At 43.0% G+C, this 11,205-nt stretch overlaps 1 protein-coding gene across 1 annotated transcript in view; it reads left to right on the top strand.

Annotated features, from left to right (window-relative positions):
• Positions 1-11,205, top strand: part of CPED1 (cadherin like and PC-esterase domain containing 1) — a 273,667-nt gene that overhangs the window by 21,507 nt on the left and 240,955 nt on the right. Inside the window, exons 3-4 of the mRNA XM_019509244.1 lie at positions 4,064-4,170; positions 8,608-8,683. Of these exons, the coding sequence (XP_019364789.1) occupies positions 4,064-4,170; positions 8,608-8,683 (183 nt within the window). The remainder of the gene's footprint in view (positions 1-4,063; positions 4,171-8,607; positions 8,684-11,205) is intronic.

The raw sequence follows: 11,205 nt of genomic DNA on the forward strand, positions 1-11,205 counted from the left end.
CCCCCCCGTCTCCTCCCCACTTCCCTTCTTTTGGATCTTGAACTCTATCTTTTTGTGGTCACTGTCATCCAAGTTTCTTCACATTTTCCACCAATTCCTCCCCGCTTGTGAGCAGCAAGTCAAGAAGAGCTTCCCCCAAGTGGCCTCTCCGTCACCTGTACCAAAATGTTATCCTTAGCATGCTCCAAGAATTTGCTGGACTGTGTAGAAAGTTAATGTGGAATGTCAATATGTTGAGAGCATACCATCGTAATCTTGAGATTCCTCCAAAATGCTGAGTACCTGGAAAGAAGTGGATAACAGTGTCAAGTGTTTAGATTTCCCTGATGTGTTTGCTAGTGGTTAAGCACTGAATTTGATACAAAATTCTTCTATAAAGCACAACATGTTTTACATCTTAGTGTAGCTTGATAACTTCACAGATTGTGCTGAACTGTAGGAAGTGATTATTCTAATTTATAGTAAAATGTAAGGAAGAACCACGTTTTAAAAATTCACTTCTAGTCTTTATCTGCATCCTCTGTTGTCTCTGTTTCAGAACGGATGCAAAATACTCACCTGAATCCAAGAGTGACATTACTTCTGGGCTAGGATTTGAGCTGTGGTTTAGCTTTGAATCCTTCAAATAATGTTTTTGATGATGGTTTTGCATTAATTTCTGTGCAAAGGGCAGCACTTAGATGAGCTGTTCAAGGGATTAGATTGATTCCTTTGCACCATGGGAATAAGTATCTGTACCAGTCTGTACATCAAGCCCAGCTTATTTTTCTTGGCACTCTAGGGCAGGGGCAGGCAACGTCCGGCCCATGGGCTAGATTGGGACCGTAGCAGACTCCATTTCCCAGTAGTCCCTGCCTCTGTTGCTGTGGCTGGTTTCCACAGAGACCCCAGGAGCTGTGGAGCTGTGGCAGTGTGGGGCCAGGGTTTCCATGGAGACCAGCCTCAGCAGCTGGCAGCGTGTGTGACAGGGTGGGGAGTTGCCAAAATGGCAGGGTGGGGAACTGCCATTTTGCTCACTCCTGTTGTTGTAACTCCTTACAAGCCCAAATCATCCACAAGTGCAGAAGAGGGATAAGGCAGTGGTCTGACAGAGTTTAGTGTCTCTAGGAAGCAGGATTTTTTATGACTTCTTCCTCTATCACTTATATGGGCATGTAAAGTAGCTTGCAAATAAACCAATTACATTTAAAGCATCTTAACTTTTATCAAAGGTATTTTCTTTTCCAGTTATAACACTTCAATCTAATTCATATGCCAAAAACCTTATCAAACTTGAATGAGTGGACAGAGAGCATTTAGAGCTAAGCATACAGCGTCAACTATACTGGAATGTGCTCTTCCATAATTCAGTCAAGTCTCAACAAGTCATTTGGAGCATGCTGCTTGGGGGGGGGCATGCTTGCATATGATTAAACTGAACGGTAGGTATAACTACACAAGCAAGTTATGTGAGGCAAACTGGAGTGTGAATTTATGTGTTTAAAACTACAGTAAATTTTCCTATTCTGTGGCAAATGTCAACAATCCCTGACTGTTCCTTAAAATCTCCAGTGATATGATTTCACATCCTCCCTGGGTAACCTGTTCTTGCCTCATTATCCTTATAGCTGTATATTAGGAAAAATGTAACTTTCTAACTTAGGTCTTTTGGTTGCAAACTAAGCGAGTTACTTGTCCTATCCCAGTGAGCATAGAGACCAATGAATTTTATTAGCTATCCCTTGATACGAGGATGATGTCTGCCGGTAGAGGCATGAGGGTATTACTGGTGAGTTTTAAGGTGGCTAAGGAGCCCATTCCATGCTCTGCAAGTTTTTACACAGATATGACAAGTGGTACCTTGGGGGGACACAAATGTTGGCCAGGATGATGTGTGCTTTCCTTTGTCCTCTGCCATTTCTCAGCTTCCTGAGCAAGACAGTTCTCTTCGAAGTGGTCTGTAGCTTGATGGATGATGTGGTGCCACCGAGACCTGTTACCAGCCAGCACTTCCCAATTTGTAGTGTTGATGCCATCTTTCTTAAGGTGTGTTTTCAGGGTAGTTCTTGCTCTGTCCTCCATGGGTCCTCTTACCATAACTAAGTTGAGAGAAGAGGACTTGCTTTGGGAGAGGTGTGTTAGCCACCTGCACACAGCCCAGTGGAGTTGATGTTTCATGATCTTTGCCTCAGTGCTGGTTATGTTAGCTGCAGAGAGCATGCAAGCATTGGTGCAGTGGCCTTCCCATCTAATGTGAAGGATCTTCAGTGGATAACAATCTTCACACAGGTAAATTTCCTTTTAGAGTGCATATATGCACATGGTGTTTCCTGCCTGACTGCACTCCTGCTGCTCCCCCCAGCCCCTTGCAGGCTGGAAATCTGCCAGTCTGCAGCGAGTTCTTTGCAAAAGTGGAAAATCCATGTGTTTCTCCATTCAAATGAAAAATCTGTGTTTTTCATGGTTAAAAGGAAAAATCCATGTTCTTTTTCCATTTTTCTGTAGGCAACAGAAAACCCATATCCCTGAATATTTGCTATTTTAGGTGTTCCCAGTGGTCAGCTCAGTGCAGAACTCATGAAAGCAATGTTATTTTATCACCATCAGCAATCCGAATGGAAATGTTGGTTGATACATATCAAGAGTTGATCCTTGGAAAAGAAGTTATTAGTTTTTTGCTTTGTACAGCAGATACTCTGCTTTGGCAAGAATGAAAGGGCCAGTTAAGAAAAGGTCTGAGGGCATCCTTTTCTTTTTCTTGGTAAGGCCATCTAAATTAGTTTGTGTCCTAAAGATAAACAGTTTATACTACAGAGTATCCTCTTGAGCAAAACAAAATTTAGAGAAAGGAGATGAACTCTATCAGGAATACGGAAATCCCTACATCATCCCTTCAGTTTGCAAAAAGCCAGATACTATATGTTATATGTAATTATATGTAATTATAACTAATAGGTTAAAGCTGTACTTACCAAACAAGGATATCCGTGGTGAAGCTCACAGCATGGTTTATTAATGTTATAAATCTTTTGACCTAAAATGAAGAATTTCCTAGTATGTTTTGTTTTCTGGTGTTTTGTTTGCTTGCAATGTAGTTCTTCTGAAGACATACTTAAACTTTTTCAGTTCACAAAGGGACATTCTCAAGTCTTCCATATCCTAAATTTCACTAACTCGCAAGGTTATTTTTATACAGCCATACTTATTTTCCTAATGTGGAAATTGCATAATTATCCACAGGTGTATGCAATGTAAATAAAATCTCAGCTTTATAACCTCATGATAATTAAAAAGTTTTACTTTGTTTTGTAATAACAGGTACATTCTGCATCCATAAAAAATGCATTTGTGCATGCTATTGTTACCCTTGTCCCTTTCCCCCCTCCTTCCCACTCCTAAGTAAATGTGTTCTAAGAGGGATAAACTGTGAGAGAATGCATAAAATAGGTATGAATTGGTCAAACTTATATTAATTTAGACGCCTAGAAAGCTATGGTGATATAATTATTGTTTCCCTTTCTCACATCGCTGTCTTGCCTCTGACACCAGATTCTAATTGTAACTTGCTTTTCTCACATGTACATGAATCTTGGAACAAATATGGCCATAAATGGCATGGTGGCTATCTAATGTCCAGTTCCTAGGAAGCAACTCTACACCAAGAATTGATTTTAGCAAACTTTTCTTGCTTCTTTGAAAAGAACTTGGCAGACTGTGTTTATAACATCCTGACATCTACCATAAATTTTAGCATGGGGAAGCTTAAAAAAAAAGCAGGACTTAAACATTCACTTTCCAGAGCCACTTTTTAGACCCAAACGTAAGTGAGGAAGTTGGTGTTAGTAGGAATCCTATGTATACCTTTTTATACACCTGCTTTAATTTTCCCCAGTGTCCAGAGTTAATAACAACAGTAACAAAGCTTATGATACTATATATGAAACTAAGGCAGTGCCTCCCAGTAATTTCCTCCTCCTTGCCTGTGCTTAGTAATACATAATATGACAAAAGTCTGCAATTCATCATGATGTGCATGGAACTTCATAATATTTGTCTCTTAATATGCTCCTGTTCCATTTAATAGGTGAATTAAGACCTTGGGATCTTCTGATTTGCTTGTCTTCTAGTAAAGCCAATGATACAAACTGCTTTCAGATGGATGACTTGCATCAATTAGAGCTATTCCAGAAGGTACAGTATTAATGTGTCATTTCCTGTTTGAACTAGCCCATATTTTCAGTACCCACTTTAAATGTGTTGATTTTTGGGGTCTTAAAAGTAAGTTAATTAAACTCTAAAGAATGGGCATGTTTCCATAATTACCACCCACCAAGGAACATTTTTCATATGTCATATGTATGTTCTTAAGAATATCCTGTTATCCTATTTGGAAATCAGAGCACTTTATGATTCCTTATAATTTGCATGTAATTTAATCTCTTTAGTGTTTATAGAAATTGAAAATTTGTTGCCTATGGGTGCTATGCTTTTGTTTTGGTCTAATTTGGTCCTCTGGAATCAATCACCCACAATCAGAATTCTGCTGCTGTGTATCAAAGGAACTATAGCAGTTGCATCAGACTTAAAGAAAAATATCTTTGAGACAAAATAATTTGTGAATGAAAAGAAAAACAAATTGGAAATTCACCCAGAATTTTTAGAATTGGGACCACCTCAGCCCAAGTTAAGAGAGGGGTTTGTGGCCCATGCCACGTCTGAATTGACTGTAGACCTGTATGTCCTTAACTGCCCCTTGCTTTCCTAAACATTGCCCAATACAGGCACAATTTAAGTAACATGGACATCAAAAGAACTTGATCAAATATCTGACTTGCAGGTACAAACAATTAAACAACTTAAATTGTGCACAGTTATTTACATGTCCAAAACTGTATATATCAAAATAGCTTGTAATTTAAAAAAAATGCACACATACTAATTGCAGATACTAAATTATACTCTCATAACTGAAGGTTCAGAGTAAAAGTGATAGGAATTGTTACCTATTTATTATTCAATAGGGCTGTGTGAAATTTCGCCGGCTATTTCATTTTGACACTGTTTTGACTTGTTTCGAGCTCAAAATAGCGAAATCTAAATGAAGGCCTTTGAAATAGCCTCAAAATGAAATGAGGGCACTCGAATGTTTTGAGCTTCAAAATGTTTTGAGTTTTGAAGCTGAAGCTAAGTTTGCCTTTAGGGAAACAGAAAGTAGGGAAGAGGGGGGAAGGACTGCTCTGATATTGACTGTGACTGGCTGCCTGAGATGCTGCTGGTGCTACTGTGCTGCTGACTAAGTTATTACCTGTTGTCATCTAAAGTGGTGGACTGGACTGAAGCTGTAGGGGAGAAGGAGACCTCACTGGAGCACACTACCATGTCATGTAGAGGGCGTGCCTTAACACACACACAGTCATACACATCACAAGTTTTCCTTAGTAGCAGCTTGAGGTGCAGGTTCCCAGAAACCCCTGCACTTATCTCCTTGAAAGTTGGCAGGCTTCATGCCCTCAGAAGGGCCTACCACCCCTGCTATTTTCATCCAAATCTGCCAAAAAATGACAAAATTATAGGTAGTTTCATGCTTCCCCATTATAGCTTATGGGCAAAACGTTGAAACAGCATTGAAACAGCAAAACAGTTTTGACGAAACAAAATGGAACAGTGCTTTGAAATTAAATGAAACTCAAAATGAAACACTGTCCCATCAAAATGGCAAAAAGGAAGTTGAAATGAAACAGTGATGTTTCTCACAGCTCTATTATTCAACAGTGTTACGGTACCCCGTGGAAACTTTCATGAGGTAGGAGTTCCATGGAACCCTACTTCCCTCCCTGGAGTTCATCCTAGGTCTGTCCACCATCCTGAACTCCAGACTGGATCTGGCAGGCAGCCTGACGCAAGGGTAGGGAGCCATACATCTGTATTTCCAAACCCTTATTTTCTCAGATTTCCAGTTTTCAGGACATTTAAAACATACTTGTTTTCCTTCTCATTAAAAAAAAAAAATCCTTTGAGCATCAAACCTTGTTTTCTGGTCAGCCCCATCCCATGTTGTACTATTTGAACCCTTCAGGATCTTTAATGTATTAATCCTCACAATACCTTGTGATGTAGCCAAGTGCTATTAGCTCTACGTCACAGGTAGGGAACTGAGGCATGGAAGGACCCAAGGGGTTTACCTCCGGCTATGCTAGGGGTGGGCAAAATATGGCCCACAGGCTGGATTCAACCTACCAAGGAATTTTGTTTGGCCTGTGGTAGGTCCCTTGGTCCTGCCTGGCCCAGGTGCAGGGGACAGTTTGGGCCGTGGCATGTGTGGCCGGCCCTGCCACACATGGGTGCACAGCAGGGCTGGGGTGGTGTGACAGCTAGACTTGCTTTCCAGCAGCCCCTGGCACCAGCATCTCTTTCTGGTTACTGCAGCTGCCAGTCCCAGTCGTGCTACCCGGGCACCACTGGTGGCAGGACCCACATGGGTGAGGTTTGTAGCAGGGCACTAAGGTGCCTGCTACTTGAAAAGCAGCAGTATGGGCTCAGGTGCTGGTTGCTAGAGGCAACCAGGAGGAGCTAAGGGCCCACACTTTGTGAGTCATCTGACCGGAAGGGGCAGGGCTGACTACTATAAGACACAGACTGGAGGCTGTGAGTGCTTCTCTCAACTGGCAGCCAGAAAGAAGGAGTACTGCTTGACTAAGGAAAAGAGCTCGGCCCTGAATGTGGGAAAGAGAAAAGGCCTGGATGTACCAGTCGCTAGTTACATGGGTGAGAGGGGTGGTGTGATTTGGAGAACGTTTAGCCATGAGGTTTAGCTTTGTGTTATAGCTCAAGGGCTTGTGTTATTGTTTTTTTGTTGTTGTTACACTGGAGGACCGGGTGAGGCTATTGGGGGTTGGAGGAGGCCTCATAGGGGCTCCACGGTAGTGTGGGGACCCCGGTGCCAGAGAGGGCGCAACATTCAGGGGTGCACTGACCCCAGCCCTGAGAAGGGGAGCAGAGGATTGGGGGCCAGGTAAGGCCAAGGCCGCCTGAGCCCCATAGGAGGTTTTAGACCCGAGGGGATTTGGGGGCCAGGCACGGCTACGGCCACCTGAGCCCCAAGTGCGAGAAGCCCCAGAGCAGGCCGTGCGAGAAGCCCCGGAGCGGGGGCGGAGATTGTTGATGAGTGCCAGGGAGCACGGTTGTGAGGCAAGCCAGAAGCACCAGTGGGGCGCAGGAGAGTGAAATCGACCAAACACCATCCGGTACATCTGCGAGGCTTGGGGCGTGGTACAGGGTTGATTGGAGCCACGCATACCCCATAAGGTTCGGGTGTACCGAGTCACCCAAAATAGAACTGAGACTGAGATACATGGGAGCACCGTGTCAGAAGGGACAGAAGGCAGCCTCCCTTATACATAGTCGACATCAAAGGCATGGCGGGCAAGATGTGAGGGTGCTTTAACACCACCTTGGCACAGTAGGGGGCACTAGGGGAGATCACAGCCACCCCTAGGACTCCACCCTGTTACAAGGTGCATGGCTGGGTGTAGGGGTTGGGGAGCAGCATCTAGGAGTGGGAGGGGCAAAGGGGCCGGGGTCACAGTGTGGTGATAGTGTGGTACCAGGACCTGGGGCATAGTCATGATCCACTGCCCTGCATGCTTCTGCGTCAGGCGCTGGTTCCGCAGGCAGAGACATGCAGGGAGCAGATCATGGCTCTGCCCCAGGCCCCAGTCCTATGCTGTCACTGTCTCACCCAAGATCCCGGCCCCAGCCCTGCCTGCTCATCCTGTTACTGGATGCAGGTCCCCACCCTCCCATAGCTTCATCCTGTCTGCCCGGCCATGTGCCCTGGCTGGTCTCCATAGAGACCCTGAGATTGTGGAGCAGTAACAGCGCAGGGCCGGGGCCTGAAGTAGGGCTACAATTTGTCCTCTTATGCCCCTGACCACAGACTTGGCACTTGTTTCAGTGGTGTGCAGGGAGTGGATAATAGCTGTGCACCAAGCCCTGGCCCTATGCTGTCACTTTTGCAAACCCAGACCTGGTCTCACCCACCTGTGCTGCTCCCAGGTGCCCCTCTTCCCTCCACTGCTCCCCTGCCTGCCCATCGCCCTATCTCCACTGCCTGGCCTAGTGTGGAGCAGAGTCGCTTAGGGAGATTTGGTGAGCTGTTTGTGGGGAGGTGGGGACAGGACTGCTGATCTGGCATGCAGTAGCTCACCAAAACTCCTTAAGTGGCATTCGGGCCAGTCTGTGGCACAGCAGATCCTCAGACCAGATCATGCACATTGTGGTATTAGACCCTAAAATTGGAACTGTTGTTGCTCTGTGCATTTTTTTTCCCTGTGTTGTGAATGAGAATGATTGGTAGATGAGTAGAGAAAGAAGCTATGGAGACTGAAAAAGAGAGATTAAAAAACTCCAGTAAGCAGGAGAAGGAACAGCTATTTGATGGCCATGAAGAAAGACTGCCTAAATCAGTCCTTTCTCCAGGTCACAGGTTGTGGCAAGGAGTTATAAGAACATAACAGCACTTCCATGCCTGAGTTGTCCCTGACAAATTATACACGAAATTGTGCTAACCTCCTAAAAGAACATGAACTTACCAATTAGGTTGCTAACATTTCTTTTTATTCTTTTCAGGTAAATACAATCCCAGAAATTCAACATTTGCTTTGCAGAAAAGAAGGATTATGCCAGATAATTAGAAAATTTCCAGGTAATCCTTTATTTCTTTTAAAATTTGCATATATGTTGAAGGTGCTTTGATTTTCTTAGAAGTGAGACTAATGCAAAAGTGTGTTGGAATGTGAAGTTTCATGCTTCTGGTATAAGTATTATTTAGACACTAATTAAACCAGTACAAGAGTATTTGTCTGTTTTGCACATCTCTTAAAAGTGAATTGCATTTATTAGAGGCTTTGTCTATGGGCAGAGCTATAATTTTGAAAAGGGGGATGCAGGTGGTGAGGTGCATGATCACATAAAACCACATTTTCTCCACCTAAAAATAAACTAGGAACTTTATTAAATATATTAGGGGCCTAGGGCTAGATTATTCAGTTTAATATTGAAGCAAAAAAATATAACTTCATTGGAGTGAGTTAAAAACAATCTGCGGGGCTGTGAAATAGAAGCTTCAGGAATAGCTAACAGATAGCAGAATTGCAGAAAAAAGGTAGCTTGGTCAGTAGACCATCAAGACCATTAAAAAGAAGAGAGGGTCATTAATACCTGTGGAATGAAAAGTTTAGGTAAGTAACTACAAAGTAAATTGACTCTGTCAGCATGGCCTCACTAGAAATGCTGCTGCCACTTGTCAGGGAGTTGGTTATTAAACTTTGGGTAGACCAGGAATCAAAGGTGCATACAAGTGTACCAGTGCAGTCTCCCTATATCCACCCCTAACTGTATCTAAACTGCCTTCCAGTTAAACCCACTATCACTCCTGAGGAAGTAAGCCCTGGACTCCAGGTGCACTCAGGCTCTTCAGTCAGACAGTGGAGATGGTCAGAGCAGGTCCAAATATGCTACCCAACATAGCTCTCAGGGTTTTCGAAGGCAAAGAACTGGAGAGCAACACTAGTTTTTGCACCCAAGGCTACGCTGAACCATCTCTGCTGATTATTTGCTGGCTTTTTGTGTGGGAGTCTGTGGGTAGAGCTTATTTTCTTGGCAGCAGTCCTAGGCTTGGCACGGAGGTATTATAGATGAGGCCATAGTAGCCTTTTGACTAAAGATATTGCATTACTTAACTGGAGCATACTGGGGAAATTTGATGCTTCTAGGATACAAAATATAGTGTGTTAATATCATGTATTCATGGTGAAATCCTTAGTTCAATGCTGTAAGTTTATCCAGCTTTACAAAAATGTTGTGGCATGGAGGAGGAGTAGGAGTTGGAGCTTGGTTTCTGTCCAGACATAGTTTACTGATAAAAAGCCTTTGTATATTAAGTTCATCAACCAGAGAAGTTAAAGGTTCTGGGCCTGTTGCCAGAGAATCATAATTTACTATGGTTAAAATTTAGCCCAGTGTTAAGGGGCTTCAAAAAGCCCTATGCACTGTTTTAAGCACTAGTTAAACCCCATGGAACTGGATTCAGAGCTCAGTTATACCAGGGAATGCCCAACATTATTGCTGCTCTTCTGGATGTACACAATGTAATTGATATCACACTCAGTTCTTTTGCTGAGTTCATGTTTGTGTTTTCAGTGACACAGTGCTTTGTGTGGGTTCTTGCATTGGGATGTGAACTGGAGGCTATCCTGATTACAAACTAGATCTTGGACAGTCAGAATACACCTGTAAAAGTGTCAAGTATTTTAGGATTTGAAAATTAATATTCATTTTGTAATAGTTTCCCTTCGAAACAGTTCGGTCTGTTCCATTTGGTCCACTATGTTGTACTATTTGGAGAAAGGCCAATTAAAACTGTGTTCTTGCTTTGCTACCACAAAACCACAAGCACAGGAAGCACTCCACGCACAGAGAGATTTCCCCCTCACACATGTACTTTTTCATTGGTGTTCATAAATTGTGGTATCAACCACTCTCATACTACATTCAACTAGTGTGGTAAACTGGCCAGTGTTTTGCTTCTCTTACAGGTACCATATTGGTCCCTTTTCCGTGTTGTTTGATTATTAGACGCCGAAGTCCCATTGAAAATGTTAGGTATTGTGGGTGTTCAGGAGTCAGGTCCCTACATCAGTATCTGAGGATGAAATAAACCTGAGGAGGTGTTCAATACTCAAGTGGCATACATTAAGTTTTGTATAAGAAGGTTTTTGCCAAGACTGAAAACAAAACAAAAAACCCATGAAACATGTTTAATCTGTGAGTTTTTTTACTTTAAACATTGCCCTGCAATTCTGGAAACCAAACACAACAGCACTGCACTTGTGCATGAGATTCAGAAACTGAACCCAATCCAATCATTTGGATTTAGTGGTCAAAAGGAGTGAAAGACATGAAATAAACCAACAGCATAAATAGTGACAATAGACTCCCCATCCTAGGGTGGTGTTATAATTTACTGTTAAACAGTCATAAAGGCATGTAAAACAGGGGCATTTACCTATTAAAGGGTGTTAACCTGTGTTAAGAACTCTCTAAATGTTTTAAAGTTATGCCAATTCAAACAAGGGTTATAGTTTCATAGTTTCTAGGGTCGGAAGGGACCTGAGCAGATCATCTAGTCCGACCCCCTGCCATGGCAGGAAGAGCACTGGGGTCAAT

Source organism: Gavialis gangeticus, unplaced genomic scaffold (genome assembly GCF_001723915.1).
Source record: "Gavialis gangeticus isolate Ggan-Ray unplaced genomic scaffold, GavGan_comp1, whole genome shotgun sequence".
In the NCBI taxonomy this organism is placed as follows: Eukaryota; Metazoa; Chordata; order Crocodylia; family Gavialidae; genus Gavialis; species Gavialis gangeticus.